This window comes from Epinephelus moara, chromosome 12 (assembly GCF_006386435.1).
Source record: "Epinephelus moara isolate mb chromosome 12, YSFRI_EMoa_1.0, whole genome shotgun sequence".
Lineage (NCBI taxonomy): Eukaryota > Metazoa > Chordata > Actinopteri > Perciformes > Serranidae > Epinephelus > Epinephelus moara.
Genome location: NC_065517.1, coordinates 10,730,334 through 10,749,928, shown reverse-complemented (window position 1 = coordinate 10,749,928; position 19,595 = coordinate 10,730,334). Strand labels below are relative to the sequence as shown.

The 19,595-nt window shown below is 41.4% G+C and overlaps 2 protein-coding genes across 3 annotated transcripts; one reads left to right on the top strand and one right to left on the bottom strand.

Annotated features, from left to right (window-relative positions):
* Positions 1–476: 476 nt before the first annotated feature.
* ccn6 (cellular communication network factor 6) lies at positions 477–8,790 on the bottom strand. Of its 2 annotated transcripts, none has more exons than XM_050057723.1 (5): positions 8,682–8,790; positions 4,240–4,516; positions 1,714–1,950; positions 856–1,049; positions 477–772 (listed from the first exon to the last, which is right to left on the bottom strand). In XM_050057723.1, the coding sequence occupies exons 1-5, from the start codon at positions 8,727–8,729 to the stop codon at positions 491–493; spliced, it is 1,038 nt and encodes a 345-aa protein (XP_049913680.1). In that variant the 5' UTR covers positions 8,730–8,790; the 3' UTR covers positions 477–490. The 2 variants fall into 2 exon arrangements, with proteins under 2 accessions (XP_049913680.1, XP_049913681.1); XM_050057724.1 differs by having other exon boundaries at positions 856–1,028.
* A 669-nt stretch (positions 8,791–9,459) lies between these two features.
* LOC126398407 (E3 SUMO-protein ligase ZBED1-like) lies at positions 9,460–13,228 on the top strand. Its single transcript, XM_050057722.1, has 2 exons — positions 9,460–10,843; positions 11,155–13,228. The coding sequence occupies exons 1-2, from the start codon at positions 10,793–10,795 to the stop codon at positions 12,175–12,177; spliced, it is 1,074 nt and encodes a 357-aa protein (XP_049913679.1). The 5' UTR covers positions 9,460–10,792; the 3' UTR covers positions 12,178–13,228.
* The last annotated feature ends 6,367 nt before the right edge of the window (positions 13,229–19,595 follow it).

Sequence of the window (19,595 nt, the reverse complement as noted above, 5' to 3'; positions counted from 1 at the left end):
TATATACCTTTATAAGTTATACAGTATTGTCTAATTTTTTACCTGATTAAAATGTTCTCTGTCTGAAAAATAAGCAGGAACAACATGAAAAAAGAGTTAAACTCAATCTGTAGTGTGACCTGATTTGCCATTTCAAGGCTCCCTGACTGTAGAATTATGAGGTACTGTTGATGTGTCCACATCTGCTGTTGCAGCAGCTCCACTGGCCATATTCCTTGTTGTTATTGCACACACATTTCCTGAAGACAGAATTCAAGGAAGCTTTTACCGTAACTACAACATATTTCTTCATTTATTTATTGATCCCAGCCATTCTTCCTTATGAAATGAGGTTTTGTAGTTTCATTTTGAGTTTTTTGAGATTTCTTGAGGCACATCACCACCGCTGAGGAGAACTTAATGACCGAAGTATGCATACGTTTCAGTCCTTAGTCTGCCACAGCAGGGCTTGATCCTGCGTCTGTGTCTCTGGACTTCGTTGATGGATCCATTAGAGTAACCGCAGGTCAGAAAACATGTCGCCTGGATCATTGCACTTCTTCTGGCACACGCAGGACGTTATCCACTGCATCTTCCACTGTGTGTTGGAGCCTCCCTTGCACGTGAAGTTGACCTTGATCATGCGGGACTTGTTGGGGACACAGCAGCGCTTGTCTGTACAGACACCGCAGTATGTGGGCTTAAACTTCTTGGTACTGGTACAGCCCGAGAGTGTCAGCTTCTCTGCTTTCTTTGCCTGGAATTTAGGCCGGCATGTCTTTCCCTTCAGCACCTACGAGAGGAAAACAATGATTTTATTTTTGATTTTATATAAATCTATGTCCATACCTCAATAGAATTTGACTAACTTCTCACCTTAACAGTCTTCATCACGCTCTTCTCACATGGCCGCAGCAGACACAGGCGTCGGTCCTTCCTCATCTCACATTTGCCGTTGTCGTTGTTGACACGCACAGAGATGCCCAAGCCGCAGGTTTTGGAGCAGGGGCTCCAGGGGGTGGTCTGGATCAGACAGTTCCTTTTCCAGGCTAAAGGAGGATCCCTGTAAGCTTTCAGTATTACAGTTAAAGGGCACTGTGTCAACAAAACCCTACACAAAGAACTAGTCTGCGTGCCACCGCACTGCTTAGCAGAGCACAGACCCCAAATACCTGGTCTTACCTGCCACAAGGGAATTAACTCTCTGCTCCCGAAAATTCTAAATGTCTCCTTTGAGCTGTACTTACATGAGTAATGTGGAATGAGTAAAGAAACAGACTTTCAGCTGAACTGAAATGATCTTTTAGACATCCCAAAAGGTTTCAGTGTCCTTGAGTGGATGTCAGCTCTTTAATTTTAGATCTAAACAATATGCTGTTTTTCCACACTGACAAATGAAATCAGTGTTTCCCTGTCTGTCCATGATATAGATGTGTTTCTGCAGAGTTTACGGCCAAGCAAAACAAACTTCACTTGTATATCAAAGTGGATTCTATGGCGCTTTTAATAAAAAGTGAGTCGACCCTCCTCCTGTTTATAACTGGAACTATCCATCTTTCTGTTTTCCTCTGTGAAGCAGTGAAACCACAGTGGGTCACACCTCCTCCCTCCGCTCACACTGCCACCGTAATGAAAGGCCCACTCCCCTTCCCAACCAGCTAACTTGGACAGCAGTTAGCATTCCAGTCCAGTCAGGCTGGCCCTTCTCCACGGGCTTATTCTACAAACACACACCTGTCATGTAGGTAGTATCCTGCTGATGCTTCTTTGGGCTTTGGCCGCTGCGAAGGCCAGCTGGCATGTTGCCCATCAGCGGGGCGGGACCTAAGAGGCCGGCAGGCTTCTGGAAAAAAACAGGGGTGCAGCCGATGGCTCCAGCAATACATGTGCACTTATACAGGGGGCTGGGCTGGAAACCTTCTCCGTTCTCATAGTGGGCCCCATTCAGGTCACAGCCTACTGCCATCATGTCTGGAAGAGGGAGGCAGACATGTCAGGACTCTGGTGCTCACTGATGCAGGCAAAGCACATCTCTTGATGATGTGATTAAGAATCTTAAGAACTGCATAAGACTTTTACATAAATAAAGTTGTTTTGTGTCACACAGTTATTTCCACAGGCACACAGAGGAAACCGAAAGGAGCTTGAAAGTATTATCAAGATATCTTGTCATTGTGATTATCTTATTTTTGACAGAATATTAAAAATTCAGTTTGGCAATGTGTAAACATTAATGTTATGTAATATACATATGACATATTTTTTAGAGCTGTTGTTTAACACAGTACATTGTAAAAAGGAAATTTAAAAAATGCTTTAGGTAGCAGGTATATACTTAAAGTGCGAGTGGAATGTTAACTGTTGTAGGCTGGTTTATTGGTAAGAATTTAAGTATCCATTCTGTCAGATGCTTGTGAAATGGTGGACTTAAAAAGATGCATCTGGTCTAGACCATGAATGTATCAAGGTGAACCGGATACCGCGTTCAAAGATGGCACCGGATCCAGTCCTATAAAAGCTGCTCAGTGAGTGCTTAAAAAGCTTTTATTTTTCTGTTTTTGAGTCTTTGTCCTGCCAAACACGTGGAGATTATGTGCATCAGACTTCTGCTGGCTGAGCCGACAGACATCTTGTTTGCACCAACACGCTTGAATGGAACAAAATTATTTATTCGTATGACTCAAATAATACAAAGAGTCATTTCAGGGGGTCGTGATGGTCAAAAACATGTATCAAATCCTTTTACTGCTGCTTCTTTTCCAGTGATTGTAATTAAAAAAAAAAGCTTTTGGGCCAGTGTGCTTCATGCAATGATCCCAGTGTGTGGCCACTAGGCAAAAATCACCTCACAGCACAAGATAAAACATAGAAAAACAGCTCCACAGCTATTAAAGGTCTAAAACTCCAATGTATCAGATACATATTAAGTCAACACTAAGGCAGATGTATTGGATCAGACTCGGCATTGGCAGATACCCAATACTAAAGCACTTGACTGGGACATCCTGTTAGGTCTATTTGATATATTTTCTCACTGGTTCCTGTTGCAACACACCCACAACAATGCGGATCCTTGCATTCCTTTAACACAGTGCTGCTTTCAGTCTGGACACCTGATAAAAGTATGCATCACACTGACCACTGACCAAGATCTAAGGAACAAAGGGATGTGTACTGAACAAAAATATAAATGCAGCACTTGTTTTTGCTCCCATTTTTTGTCATTTGGAATTAAAGTTTCAAGACTTTTTTCTAAGAACACAAAGGACCTATTTGGCTAAAATTCTGGTCACATAAGCTCTTCTCTTTTTCCAAGATAATCCATCCACTTGACACATGTGGCATATCAAGACGCTGATTAAACATCATTACCACACAGGTGTGCACTGGAATTGTCTCAGTAAAAGGCCACTCTAAAATGTGCAGTTTTATCTTTGAAAAAAATTAAATGTATTCGGCACTCTGACCAAGGCATTTCACATTACAAGGCCCACAGATGAATTTTTGGTGACCTGAGATTCATCCCTGAAGAGAACACTTCTCAAAAGTGCCAGACACCATCATAGTTGAGTTTTTCCACCTCATGTTGGCTACAACAACTCACTGCTGTCAGGTCATGATCCTGTTGAGAGCGATGAGCATGCAAATGAGCTTCCTTGAAATGGTTTCCGACAGTTTGTGCAGAATATCTTAGGTTTTGCAAGCCAACTGTTGCATCAGCTGTGTGACTGGCTGGTCTCAAGTGGTCTAGCAGGTGAAGATGCTGGATGTGGAAGTCCTGAGCTGCTGTGGTTACACGTGGTCTTCAGTTATAAGGGTGGTTGGATGTACTGCCAAATGCTTGGAAACGACATGCCAATATCATGTTGCCTCAAAACTTAACAACATACGTGTCATTGTGTCTTGTGATAAAACTGCACACTTTTATTGTGACCATCCTGAGGTAAACCTGTATTGTAATGATGCTGTTTAATCAGCATCTTGTCATTTGCCACACCTGACAAAATATGATATAAAATTATCTAGAAAAAAGAAGTGCTCACTAACACTGATTTTAACAAATTTGTGACCAAATTTATGAGAATAAGATATGTTGGGTGCATAGAAAAATACTTAGATCTTTTATTTCAACTTGTGAAAATGGGAGCAAAAACACAAGTGTTGCATTCATGTTTTTCTTCAGTGCAGTGTGAAACAGAACTCCTGTTAGTCTGACCTATCCTAACATGACTTCTTGAGAAAAAGATGGGAGCCACTCACATGCACACACTCCGACCTCGAATCTGGGCCGGTCAGCTGAAAAGTCACAGTACATGCCCTTGTGTGGGTCACAGATGTCCCTCTCGTTGCATGGCTCTCCGATTTGCCTGGCACAGCTCTTGCAGCAGCCACACCCATCCAGGACAGAGCTCACTCCCGGGGCACAAAAGGGTCTTTGCGGACACTTGCAGGGCCACTGGCAGAACTGCCGCCTCTCAGCAGCAGCCCGCCCATCTCTAGCAGCTAGCTGCCCATTGTTCTGAGCCCTGCTGAAGCACTGGGTGAGAAGAAGGATAGAGATTAATTTTGAATGCCCTGAATGCAATTAATTTTTGCTTCCCCACTGTAGCTTAGTTGAGAAAGTTTTTTCCACCACTCTTCTAGTAGATTGGAATGTGAGGTAAAGCATTCAGCCTTTGATTAGACAAAGATGTTTGATGGTTTTTGAAATCTATCAAATGTGCTAAAAGTGACATTCTTAACTCTGCACCACTTGCCACCCTTTGGCTAGGCTTGCTTAGATAAAATAAAAAAATGAAAATAGTCAGGGTTTCTTGTACAAACTCTGTTGATTCTTGACACAGCAACTGTTTCTGTATTGAATTTTAATCTGCTCATCATACACCAACTTGGTTATAGATACACACTTGTACTTCTATATGTTTTGCTTGGAAAGAGTTGCTGGGCACACCCACACCCCCAGAAAATGTTGAATAATGATTAGTTACACCTTTGCCCACGTATTTCATGTAATTCGTTCTCTCTGAGGTCTGCATCTCCCCAGACCTAGACTTGGGTATAAGACAGGGTATCTCAAAGACCTATTTCCTGCAGTGCAAAATCTCAAATTTGCACATGAGATATCGCATAATCTAATAGATGGACTGGTAAGAAATTGGATGCACATTGATGCTCCCAAGGGGATAAACACTGCAGATTTTAATGACCCCATGACTTTACCTTTTCCTTTTAAAAATGGTTGAGTACTTCCCGCTTATATCCCATCCCTCTGTCTGATGGACAGCTTCTTGTTCTACGTTCAGGTACAGCTACCAAATATGCGTGCCAAGTGTGAGGTAGTTAATTCGAATAGCAGAATCTTTAATGGGGCACCACAAGAAAATGAAATGCCCTCTCATTCTCATGCTGTGTTCCAATCAAAGTCAGAGGTCGCAATTCCCCAGTTGAAATCTCCAAATTCCGACCTCTAAGCGCACAACGCCAAACATAAGCAAAAAACATGGCTGACTGTGACAACTGATGTTTCTTCAGCAAGTGTACACACAGTTGAACTCTTAGCAGTGTAACCTCCTTGTGTGTATAAATGACACAGAGGAGGAAAATTGCATAGGGTAACAGATGCCTTTATACATTTTATTTCACAGCACTTTTTTCTTGGAAATATATGATAGTATGTATTAATTTAATTAAATACAGGCAAATATACATTACATTGCCTTTTAATTGATGGATTTTTTTTTTTTTACAATATGTGCGTCCATGGGTGCTGCTATTGTGTGACTTAAGACAACTGCTTCTTCATGAAGACGGCATAAATGGAATTTCCCCAAGTTAACAAGCAGGAAGTCTGACTTGAAGTGTCATTCAATTGTACTTTTACTAGTAGGATTTTAGAAATTTGCGAGTTCTAAGTTTTTGAAAAGCAGCATTAGTCTTGCACCTCATTGAAGTGCTTCTTGCCAGCCAAAGTTGACTGTGTGTCAGTGTGTCAAATATTTGGTCGAGAGAGAATGCTCCAAAAAGTAACTTCTAGTTCATAACGTTTCAATAAAGACCTTTTAAAACCAGCTCAAAGTACAGAGAGTGAGTGAGGAAATTACACCTCATATCCTCACCTCTGTGTAATTGTTGCCAAAATGCAATCTAATATTGCATTTCCAGAATTTCTCAAACTAAATTTAAGCATATTGGTTGGAAGGTATAAAGATAGATGGCCAAATTTCTATTTTGTGTTGTAGCTGCCTCAGGAAACTTCCAAGAAATTAGCAAGAATTTGAGCGTACACAGTCCCCTTGTTCCCTGCTTCAGGGCTCTTTAAAAAGACCAAAATCAACAGTGAATGCATCCACTAAAAAGATATGTGTGTTTGTCAAAGCCTGATGTACCTTCTTCCTCTGTGCCTTAGAGCTCCACTGTTGTCCAAAAACTATTAAAACACATCAGTGAGCCACTGTTGCACTGTATGACACGTTCCTTTATCACCTTAAACACACACTGTACTTTATTTTGACATAATCCCACATTCACAGTCCTGCTGCTCTAAATGGTCCTTTTATGTTATGACTGTCTAAACTAAACTAAAATATTCGCTAGAGCACCAAATGTGAATTAATCCGCCACTGAAAATAGTCCCCAACAAATGCACCATTTCTTCCTGTTTGAGTAACGCGTGCTAAAACTACATTGACCAGCTGTTTGGGGAATTACTGAACCTTTTTGAAGTTACAAATTCGTGACCAGTTTGTAAAGATTATGTCTTTAGTAGGAACCAGTGGGCTTGGAAGTGATAATCAGGAAGACAGAAGACAGGGAAAGGAAGAAGTTGGTTTTGGTCTTTTAATGTGACTTGATAACAGAAACAAAAATGGAGACTGTTTTCAAAAGTATGACAACAATGTATGCACAACAGCTTATTATGACCCATATTTAGGTGTTAGGCAGCAACCTCTGGTGGCCATAGTAATTATGATGGGAGCTTAGGAGGAAGTCAGGTGATGTAGTATAAAGAGCTGCAAAGTCCGCATCAGGGTTGGATGGATGGGTCAAACTAACGTGGGACTTTCACTCGCGAAACTGCTTTTTTGTGAAACCAAAAGTCAACTTTGAGTTATTTAACTACATAACATCTTATGACATACCTCGGTCAATATATGTACATTACTTAGCTTACAAAAAAAGTTGTTTATTCTAACCCAAAACATAAACTATTTTTTAAACCTAACCAAGTAGTTTTGTTGCCTAAACCTAAAACGTTAACCACATGTTTAAAACTGTGACCGTCATTGGTATTATATGACCTTTTGTTGTTTAGGTATGAGGATGTGTTGACCTCCCTCCACCAGTAGGGGCACTAGTTTAGGAAACGCTACTGTTGGTCATATTAGAGGGAAGAACAAACCGTGTAGTCATGTGGATTGGAGAATTTGTTGGAATAAAAATATATAACATATCCTTATCCTTTAAACCAACATTAACAATTTTTTTGGCCACTAAGGGCAGTGGGAGCTCGCTGTAATCATTACATTATCATTATCAGCTTATAGAGTTGATATATCTAACTTGTAAGCAAACAACTGCTTATTTACACATCCAGCAAATACAAATCAATGTTACAAGTCATTAGAGTTTTATTTCTGGCCACCTGATGAAGGCAAGCTCAGAATTAACTCTCTGTTTACCTCCATTTTGGTCCCCACAGCACAAACCCAGCTGCCATGAATGGTTTGTAAGATCTCTCCCTAGTTAGTCATCCCTCCCTATTCACCCATTCCCTACTCCCTAAATAATACACACAGTTTACGCTATAGTGAGCAATAAATTGAAATTTTCACATATAGAAAATGTAACATTGGCCATTATGGGGATTCTTGAGATGTATCTAACTCGCCTAATATTTGTTTTAGCTCTCTGTCTGTTGCAAGAACTTACAAAGCTAAAAAAAAAACCTTAAAGATACCTTAAAATGCAAACAGAAATTTTCAACCCAATCAACTAGAGTTTGAACTTCTTTCTTTTACCCACTGCAGATGATATGTTCTTGTGTGGTTTGTAAGTGAAGCACTGTATCTGTTCTGTCTGCGTAGCCATGTTTTAAACCTTCAGCTTAACTGCACAAAGAGTAAGGAAAAAGATTGAAGTCAATGTTAAGGTTATAACTGCAGAAAGTTCTGAGTGGTGACAGCCCAACAGCCCCATAAAGCTAATATGTTTGCCTTGCTTTCCTGAGTATTTGCTATGATGCAATCAATGCGTGGTGGCACATGTGCTCCAATTCCCCTGACTGCTCATTGCTTCCAAGGGTCACTGAGGGTTATGCCAAAAATCTGAAGCCTGTCTGCCAGGTTTACTGAATGAGCTCATTTCATGGTGTGAAAATGGGTCCAGAGCAGCTTTAAATGCAAAGACCTCAGACTTTGCTCCCCTTTTGCAAGTTTGTACTCCTGAAAGAAAGACTAACTCTGAGCCCAATAAAATTAGAAATAACACCACTGAAAACCGAGCAATACTCAAACAGTCCAAGAGTCTAATAATGAAAAGGCAGTTCAGAAAAATTCTGGTGCTCTGCTACTGAGAAAACTGGAGCACGTGTGTTTTCCTGTTGCTCCAGATATGGCAGGTGTTCAGTGCCTTCATGTGTTGGCCAATCAGAAACCCAAGTCTGTCTGTAGTGTTAGAATAGAAAAAGATAATGCTCTTCTTACCTGTTGAGCAAGGATGAGCAGGAGGGAACGGCAGAGAAGCGATAGCATCTCTTTAGTGAGAAGGTTTGTGTGAGCTCCAGGAGGGCGCAGGGGGACGAGGGAGCTGGAAGGTGGGATTTAGGGAGGAAGAGGGAGAGGGAGAGAGGAACGAGGGGGGAAGAGATTGGGAGAGCTGACCTGTCGGAGAAGGGGACAAAGCGCCCCTCTGTCTCCTCTCCAAACACACCTTACCCCGCCTTACTAATCCAGAGGGGAAATATTTGTCTTCATAACTGCTGGGCCACTCCAGGGCCTTCAAGTACTGCCCACTTGTTTATTCTTAGTCTGAGGACCTCGCTCACATTTATCTGGGTGCAACTAACAGTAAAATCTGTAAACCATGTGTGACAGGCTGCTATGTAGCACTCAGTGAAGTACATTTCAGTAAATACTTCCAAGTTAATTCTTTAAAGGACAAAAACTGAATTCATGAGTAGAATTCTGGTTTGTAAATGCACTCACTGTATGTTGTTTGTTTAACGTGGTGCCTAAGCTGTATGGTCCCACTAATGTGGACTGACATTCACATTCCATTATTATTTACACTGAGTAAAGAGGTCCCTCTCAGAGCCAGCCCTCCACCTCCATCCATGTAAAACCAACACCCCCTCAGGAATTTTTCAGACCAGAATAAAACCCGCTTATTTGTAATGTTCTCAATACAGCTACACCTACTATTGTAACTGCTTGTACTACCAACAAAAACCTGACCAAAAATTGAGCATAGCATTAGTTCAGGCCGGACACCATGTCAGGCTTAGCTCACATCCCAGCTACATCAAAGAGCCCAATCAACTGATGGAGCAGCTGATTGGTGGAAGGGAGTCAGCTGATAGATCACATGATTCCTCTCTATACAACCAATTGGAGAATCTCATTCAGGGCGCCCTATTTAAACTGCTCTGTCCTGCCTACTGTTGCTGCTTCCTCTGCAAGCCGCTTTGCAACCTGCCTCCACCCCAGCTCCTCCTTTTCATGTCAGTGTAATTTCTGGTTGTCACTGATGCTGCTCTGTTCTGTTTCTGGGAGGTCTCTGCTGCTGCTCTCCCTGCCTGAGACTTTCCATGTAGGCTCGGGCTGTATTTTCCTGACCAAACTCAACCCAAGTCTGAGACAGTTGTAACTGAGCCCGGCCCGACCTCAACAGACTTTTTGATATTTAAGTTAGGGCTGCACGGTATATGTGGTAGATGGTGGAAATGATATAAATTTGGCCCACGGTAGAGATTTGCACTCTACCGTCCTATTGTCGATGACATCATCGCACCTGTAAGCAAAAGGAGCTGGTTAAAAAAACGGTGCTACGTCAGTGATTTGGACTTGGTTCGGCTTTAAACGGTCGGATAGTGAGGAGAAAAACATAATTTGCAAGATGTGTCGAGTGACAGTGACAGCAAACAAAGGTAACACGAGCAATTTATTTTACCATCTCAAGACAAAGCATGTGCTCGAGTATGCGGAGAGCCAGAGGCTGCACTCGGCTCAAACACCGGCTCAGTCTACCAACACGGGAGGAAAGAAAAAAGTTTCCCCCGCTACCCAACAACAGACCTCCATTGCGCAAGCCTTTTCAAAGAGTACTCCTTATGACAGAAAGAGCACGCGGTGGAATGACATAACAAGAGCCATCACAACACACTTGTGCAAAGACATGGTCCCTTTCCAAACGGTGGAGCGCAGCGGGTTTAAAGACATGATTAAAACCCTTGATCCAAGATACGAGCCTCCGAGCCGCAAGTATTTTACTGAGACAGAAATGCCCAAACTGTATGGCCAGCTCCGAGAGAAAGTTGAGAAAGACTTCCATGAGTTAAAATACTACACAACTACTACGGACTTGTGGTCGAGTCGCACCATGGAGCCTTATATCAGCCTCACGATTCATTACATAACTGATGAGTGGAAACTGGCCAGCAGGTGCTTGCAGACTTCGTATTTCCCTGATGACCATACGGGTGAGGCAATAGCAGAAGGATTAAAGGATGCGCTGGAGTCATGGGGCCTCAGGGAAGAATCCCAAGTCTGTATTACCACCGACAACGGCGCAAATGTGGTGAAGGCAGTGACGCTGAATGACTGGAGAAGACTGCAGTGCTTCGGCCACAGGCTGCATCTCGCCATTGGTAGGTTAAAGTGTAACATTATACACTGTAATTTGCATTTCCAAAACACGTGTGTGTGTGTGTGTATCTGTATGTGTGTGTGTATGTGCTCATCAGCCTCCTAGGGTGATTCACATTACTTAATTACAGGACTATTTTTTGTACCTGCTTTTAGTTTAGTTTTAGTTTCACACCTCCATGGTGTAAAATTATTCTGATTCATTTATTTAATCTGTTATCAGGTAACTGTATAGTATTTTTATGTTTTGTTGAAGAGATGTCTGATGCTCTGTGGATGAAACTAAAGTAATAACTTTTATCTTTGTTAACAGAAAAGTGTGAAAGATCCTCGTGTGGAGCGAGCAATTGCCGTGTGTAAAAGGATCGTGAGTGCCTTTTCATACACATGGAAAAGGAAGAGAGAATTGGCCGCTGCCCAGGCTGACCTACACCTGCCTCCTCACAGGCTCACCAACAAGGTGGGGTCACGGCAACAAATGATAGAGCGGGTTCTTGAACAGGAGAAGGCCATATCACAGGTCTTGAAAGCAGATAAAAAGACCAGACATCTGGTACCTACTTGGCAGGACACTGATGTTTGGGAATCTGTGAACAAGACCCTCAGCCCTCTAATGGAGTTCACCGATGCACTGTCTGGGGAGGAGTACGTCAGTGTGTCATACCTCAGACCTGTGCTTCATCTGCTGAACAACACAGTTCTTCCTCACTCTGATGATGACACAGACCTGACAAAACACATGAAGACGGCTATCCTCCAGTATCTTAATGATAAGTACTCTGACCCTGCTACCAATGACCTGCTGGACATGGCGTCCTTTGCTGATCCACGCTTTAAAGACTCATACATAGCTGATGATAGAAAGGACTACATCAAGACCAGAGCAGCAGCGGAAATTCAAGCACTGCTTGAGATGCAAGCTGAAGCTGTACCTAACACAGAGTCAGCCCCACAAACAAGCACTGCAGCTGCTGGTGGAGCTGTGGAGAGAGAGGCTAAGAAGGTGAAACAAAGTCCGGGCAGTTGTTTCAAAAAAGCATCCACTCAGCCTGGCCCAGCTGCTCTCTCTGACAGAGATGCCATTGAAGTGGAGATAAAAAGCTACCTGCAGTCAGTGTTAGTTGACGGAGAAGCTAACCCACTAGAGTGGTGGAGGCTGTACCAGGCTAATTTCCCAAGGGTGGCAAACTTCGCAAAGAAATATCTTTGCATTCCTGCCACCAGTGCCCCTTCAGAGAGGGCATTTAGCACTGGTGGCAACATTGTCACATGCCACCGGTCTGCATTAAAGCCAGAGACTGTGGACAAGCTTGTGTTTCTGGCTAACAACCTATAAAAGAGGATGGGAACTTGGGAAGCAAATGAACTGGAGTAAACACTAAAGTTCAGTGTTGTTATTGTTGTTTTTTCTGAAAAGATGCTAAGTGTACTGTAAGTGTTTCTCTCTTAAAAAATATATTGTTCAGTGACACTTTTGCACTACAGAACAAAAGCCTGTTCTGTGTACTTGAAGTAGTGTTATTAAGAATATCTATTTTATTTTTGTGTTCTTTAAGATGTGGAAAATTTGTTTGGTAACTTTTGCACTATTTTGGATTACAGAAAAAAACCTTATTGTTGGCAACCAAAGTTCAATGTTTGTGTTTGCAGCTTGATTTTAATTTGAAATATACTGCTTTTTGTTGTTTTTACTGAAAAGATGCTAAGTGTACTGTAAGTGTTTCTCTTAAAAAATATCTGCAGCTGCAACTTGAGAAATCAAGTGTTCAGTGACACTTTTGCACTACAGAATAAAAGCCTGTTCTGTGTACTTGAAGTAGTGTTATTTAGAATTGTATTTTTGTGTTCTTTAAGATGTGGAAAATTTGTTTGGTAACTTTTGCACTACTTTGGATTAGAGAAAAAAACCTTATTGTTGGCAACCGAAGTTCAGTGTTTGTGTTTGCAGCTTGGTTTTAATTTGAAATATGAAACCAAGTGTTCAGTGACACTTTTTGCACAAGAGAACAAAAGCCTGTTCTGTGTACTTGAAGTAGTGTTATTTAGAATATCTATTTTATTTTTGTGTTCTTTAAGATGTGGAAAATTTAGTGTTTGGTAACTTTTGCACTATTTTGGATTACAGAACCTTTTCACTGTTTTTGTCATTTGCCTTATAGAAAACCTCTCTTACTTGAAGTACTGTTTACAATATCCACTTTATTTTTGTATTATTGAAGAATTGAGAAATTGTTTTTGTTTTTGTTTTGTTTTTTGTTGAAACTTTTTTGCAATATAGATTGTGCTTCTGAGGTACTATTCTTATTTAAAATATTGGCAATGTTATTTGTGTTTGTTTGCACTATTTTGCACCATAGAGTACTGGGTTTGAATTTTGAGTTTTGAGATCTGCATTCTGCACAATAAATGCTCTAAAAATTACATTATATCTTTGCTTTTGTTGTTGTTGTTGTTGTTGTTGTTGTTGTTTTTTATCAGTTTAGCTTTGCTAAGGGACTACAAAACCCATTCAGAAACACTTCCATTATAATTTTTACACTTAAATTTATACCGCGATATATACCGTTACCGTGAAGGGATTCGATTTATACCGTGATATGAATTTTAGGTCGTACCGCCCAGCCCTAATTTAAGTCTTAATCTGATTCGAGCCCAACGCTGTTTGTTACCTGACATAGTTATTGTTATCATGGTTGCAGCCTGTCTGTTTACCCTGATCACACATAGACAGTTTTTACCACCTGAAATGTAACCATTTGCCTGTGTTGTGCTCAGGTGTTGTCAGGTAAATAACAAATTCCAGCATTTGAATAGGCCATAGCACAACACAGCAGCATGTCAAGTGGGCCGAACCCGAATAGAACCTGAGCAAAATTTCTGATATGTTATCCAAACCTGGCTCAACCCGTCTACTCAGGTCGGGTATCCACACTATATGGAAAGACAAGATGGTTTGCTCTCTCTGCCTTAAGGCTTTTCTCGTAGGCGTGTGGAAGGGCGGAGAGGTGTGCTGTCTCCACCTTAGGCTTTCCATGTAGGCCCATGGAAGGACCAACAGGTGTGCTCTTTCCGCCTTAAGCTTTCCACATATGCATGTGGAAGAGGCTTTCTGCGTAGGTTTGAGGAAAGGCAGAGAGGCCTCAGAACAGAGCCGTATCGCCAAATATATTACTGCAAATGGAAATAAAGTTTTCTTTGACTAAAGTGGTCTTTTTCAAAATGAACTTAAAACGTAGGTAAGGAACTTCATTTTTTGGGTTGCTTCCTCAGGTTTAGGCAACAAAAATCCGTGGTTAGGTTTAGAAGAAAACACCGTAGTTTGGGCCACCCAAGTGCGGTGGTTGCTCATAGCATCAAAAATGCCACTGCCAAGTTCGTCTCATACCGCCGCTAAAGTGTGCCTCCATGCATTGGTGTCCAACGCTAACGTGCTACTGACTGTGCGTCTGTATTTGACAAGTTGGGAGTGAGACCTGATTGGCAGAAAAAGCAATAGCGGTACTATCAGACATGGTGTGGATCAAGCACGTATTGACAATGGCAATTTAGTTTCTGTAGTTCAGTAAACAACTATTCAGGTGCATATTACATCCCATTCATTTCTGAGGATGTGCATAACCAACGCTCCAAACAGACACAGGATACGTGTGGCAACCTTCATGTCCACACACAAATGCATTGTCAAAAGCAAGTCTATCTTGGGGCTATGCAGACTGGTCACCGTCCTGGAGGCCAGTGACCATTGTGTGTCGTCTACAAATTTCAGGAGTTTAACAGATGGGTTTCCCAAGGTGCAGCTGTTGGTGTAGAGAGAGAGCAGCAGTGGGGAGAGCACTCATCCCTGGGGGACACCAGTGCTGATGATGCATCGTATTTACACTGGGAGTCGAAATTTACAAGTTCTCAGTCAGAATGCCCCCTGAAGTTGGATTTCCGACTTGGAAGGTAAAAGGAGCCTCACCAAAACCAATCTCAAAATCTGTGATTGCTCCTTCACGCATCAACAGTCGTGAAGATTGTAGTAATATACTGTGATTGTATACTTCTGTCTTATTTGTGTAACGTGAAAAAAGTCAAACACACAGTCCTGTCAATCTGTGGACATGTAGCTACGGTGTTTGTATGCACAGAATACAACAAAATGCATTCATGTCAACTGGTATTGCTAACCTAGCCAAAACTAGTAATGCAAATTACATCTTGGTTTTCAGACTTGAACGCAGTCAACTAGAGTGTGATGTCATGCCCAGCTCTGACTTCTGAGGTGTGATGTGATGTATAGCGGTTAACCCAAAGCACTGCTGTAGCTTAGCACAGCTTTACAGACCCTTTGGCAAGACTGTTATTCCTGATGAATGTACAACATGCAAGACTGTGGGTTACTTTTTGTCACCAGTGAAAAGTTAAAGCCACCTCAGATTCACTCCATTTGACATTTTGCCTCAATATGGTTTTTTTCGGCACTGTGTCTCTTGGATTTCTGCTGCTTGTGGTCTTGCACCGGGTCGCTACCTTTTTATAAAGCCCTATTCTCACCTAAGCACTGTGGGGGTACACGCCCAATAACTTCCTGAACACAGAAAATTAAAAGAAAAAAGTACAGGCAGAGCACAGTCTCTACGGACAAACAGACCACCACATATTTCTAACAGGTCATAAGTGATGACTGAGAGGGATTACTTCTGTATGAGATACTTCATAGTCTATCTTTAACAAACACATATAATAACCACATGTTATTGATAAGGATCCCATAAATTTGGTTATTAAAGAATTGTGACCGGGATATGTACCCAGCGGAACTTTTTACAGTGTAAAAGTCAACTTATGAGTGCTCTTTGGTGGTTTGTAAATGACCTTAAACATGCCTTGGAATCTGTAAACTGCAATTTCTTGTTATTAATCTGCTGACACACTGATACCTGCCTTGGCTGATATTTTATTACATTAACAAAAGTGTTTCCAAAGCTGTTCAACCATGAGACAAGTAGTTCTGATGAAGCATACTGGCCCCTACGTGTAAAATCAGATTAGACAACGGGTGGTATCCCCCAACCTGACCTGATTTTGAAGCATTATTTAGTTGCAGTAGTGATACAAGAAGTTGTTTCATTGTTAGAGGACAAGGTAGTGAGAGCATAGCTTTTGCTTACAGCACAAATGTGTCTGATTTTGATAAATGATCAAATATTCATCTTTTGAAAATGACCTGTTTCGACATATAGAGGCTCTGTTGTGTTAGTTGTTGTCAGCCTATTTGTAATCTTTGTGTCACCCAGCCTCTCTGCTGTCACAGTCATATTTTGTCTGAAGTCTCTGACTTGCTAATACATACATGTAAAAAGCACTTAAGTACTTCTGTTACACATACTGTACACACGACCGAGCAATTGGGTTTCTCAAGGAGAAATGTAGCTTAGGAAGTTGAATTCAAATCACCTGTGACAATTACGGAAACTAGTTGAACAAATCAGATCAACAGGCAGACAAAGTGGTTGTGAAATCAGTTCATAAATGTCATATCTATGCCATATCTTTGGACTGACTGTACAGCAGTTGTAATAGCTGTGAAAAGCAAAAGCCACATTAACTTTTGTTAGCTACATTGGAGAACAGTGTACTTTAAAACAGTTGTGTTTCTGGCTCTGCACTTTTGGCTGTATTTTATTATATATTTTTAAGTGCCCTTAACTGGTATCTCCCTTACATTACTTTTGTAGCAACTAAATTGTATTGATTCTAGGATTAGATTTTTACCTAGATCCTCATGCTATTATTGACTGGAAATCCATATTTTGAAGCTGATCTTTAAAGAAGTTTCTTTTTGAGGGGGCATGCTCCCAGACTCTACAAGGGGGTTCACATCTTTGGCACTTAATCACATTATCTTCATTTTAAGGCCACCTTAGGGGCACATCATCACATTTTTTTTACTGGAAGGGCACTTAATTATGTTTATCTGTGTCAGGGCACTCTGGAGGGCACTACATAACATTTCCTTCACTGTAAGGGCAGCACAGAGGGTACTTCATCATGTTAACTTCAGTGAAGGCCACCCTAGAGGGTATCTTACATGTGTTTTCTTCACTGGAGAGGCGCCCTGGATGGCACCTTTCCATGTTATCTCCACTAGAATGGCACCTTAGAAGGCACTTCATCAAGTTTTCTCCACTGGAAGGGCGCCCTAAAAGGCACTTCATTAGGTTTTCTCCACTGATAGGCACCTTAGAGGGCACTTCATCATGTTTTCTCCACTGAAAGGGCATCCTAGAAGACACTTCATTGTGTTTTCTCCACTGGACGGGCACCTTAGAAGGCACTTCATCATGTTTCCTCCACTGTAAGGGTGCCCTAGAAAGCACTTCATCTTTTTTTCTCCACTGGAAGGGCATCCTAGAGGACACTTCATCAAGTTTTCTCCACTGGAAGGGTGTCCTAAAAGGCACTTCATTAAGTTTTCTCCACTGATAGGCACCTTAGAGGGCACTTTATCATGTTTTCTCCACTGGAAGGGCACCTTAGAAGGCACTTCATCTTGTTTTCTCCACTGGAAGGGCACCTTAGAAGGCACTTCATCTTGTTTTCTCCACTGGAGGGGCACCCTAGAGGGCACTTCATCTTGTTTTCTCCACTGGAAGGGCGCCCTAGAAGGCACTTCATTATGTTGTTTTCATAGCGTTTTCTTTACTGCATCCTTTAAGAGACTTAGTCATGTTTTCTCCATTTAAGGCTCCCCTACAGGGCACTTTATCATGTTTTCTCCATTTAAGGGCACCTGAAAGGGAACTCACTGGAAAGATATCCTAAAGGGCACTTTATCAGTTTTTCTTCACTGGAAAGATATCCTAAAGGGCACTTTATCAGTTTTTCTTCACTGGAAGGACATCCTTAAAGGCACTTCATCATGTTTTCTCCATTTAGGTCACCCAAGAGGGCACGTCATTACATTTTCTTTGCTGGAAGGCCACCCTAGAGGGCACTTTATCATGTTTTCTCCATTTAAGGACCCCCTGGAGGGCACTTCATCAGATTTTCTCCACTGGAAATGCACCCTAGGGGGCACATCATCACGTTATCTAGCATAGGGGCATCCAAGATGGCACTTTTGCTGCAGGGTTGTTTAAACTTGGAGGCATGTATCTGTCTGAAATGAAAAGGCATTTATTAACTCTGTGTCTGAGGTTAGCTAGATGTTTGAATACTTCTACTGATGACGTAAAGTAGTATTCTTGGGAAATGAGGCTTTCTTTTATCAGATTTCTTCTACATCTTCATAAAGAAGGCGAGACTGCTGCGGAGCAGAGAAGATTAAGAACCTAAGACAGGCAGTCAAGTGAGAAGATATCCACAGTTGTAAAAGTCATGGGGGATTCACGCTACCCATAAACAAACACAAATGCATTAAAGAGCTTAGCAGTACTTTTAGCTTGTTGCAACAGTCTTGGCCTGGGATTTGTGTCAGAGGTGCAGTGTGGTCTGGATTAGGAACACAATTTGTACTACCTGTAGGAAACAACCCCCCAGAAAAAGATTTTATGGGTATGAGGAAATCGCCAGTAATTCTTTCTCTTTGAAGAACCCAGCAGACTCTCAGGTACCTAAACCACTCACCAAACAAAACCTCATTAAATCAGCATGGAATTTAAAGAATGCCCCATGACAAGTCCTAACAATGCCAATACGCATCTTTTTGTTGTTAATCTTTGTTATCGCTTTTATTGATTTTAATGCAGATTTGTGGGAAACCACGTCTGCAGCTGATGCACAGACTCCTCAGTCATTTATCATTAGTTATCTATAGAGTGTACTGAATCACTTAAATAAGCATATCTCCCAAAATGTTAAATTATTCCTAACCTGTCTTGGTTACAAGCCCCCTCCCTTGGCAATGGTGCTTGAGGGCAATTGTCCAGACTTTAGTCCACAATTATGCTCTTTGTTGGATCTTGCACAGTGCGCCAGTTATGTCTGTTAGTCCAGCATTCCAGCTTTGTTTCCACATTTCCTTTATCAGGGTGCAAGCTTCTTAGTTTGAAAACAGAGGCACAGATTACTGGGGGAAAATGGGAAGTACCTTAATTGAAACAGATGATTTGATTAGCAGATGAGCAGAATATTAGCAAAACACCTAAATTTTCTCTAAATAATCACATAGCCCCTGCTCAGTGATGTAAAATTACAGATTATGTGCAGCTAAACCAGGTTTATAGACGAATGCTCTTTTGGGCTGGTCTATACTCAGAAATAAACATTTCCCTAGCAGCAAAAGTGTACTTGAAGATTAAATAATTTCCAGCAACTGTAACACTAGTCTAAAAATCAGAAAGACGAAAGAAAACAGTCAACTAATGATAAGATTCATCCCTGCTCTCGTTCAGCCTGACATGCTTATCCAAAGTCCTTCTGTTTCCTTCTGGGTATCTTAATAATAAATTTAAATGACTAGTATTTTTGGTGCTGAATCGCAAGGGAAACAACATTTAGTCAACTAATCACGCACATCCCTAGCATTGGTGTATGTTATTCGTGTGTCTTCAATTCTAGTTTTTCACCTTTGTCAGGCAAAATCAAATCCATGTTTTTAAAACACTGGCACATTGTGAGTTCTCATGAAAGAGTTGGAAATTTGTTCAAAGGTAAATAAGATGCAGATATCTCAGAGACATTCTAGTCTCTACACATTTGGGAGTGTTTGAATGTATTTCAGTCAGGGCCTATGATGTCAATATGTGGCGAGTTGCCTCTGCACTAAGT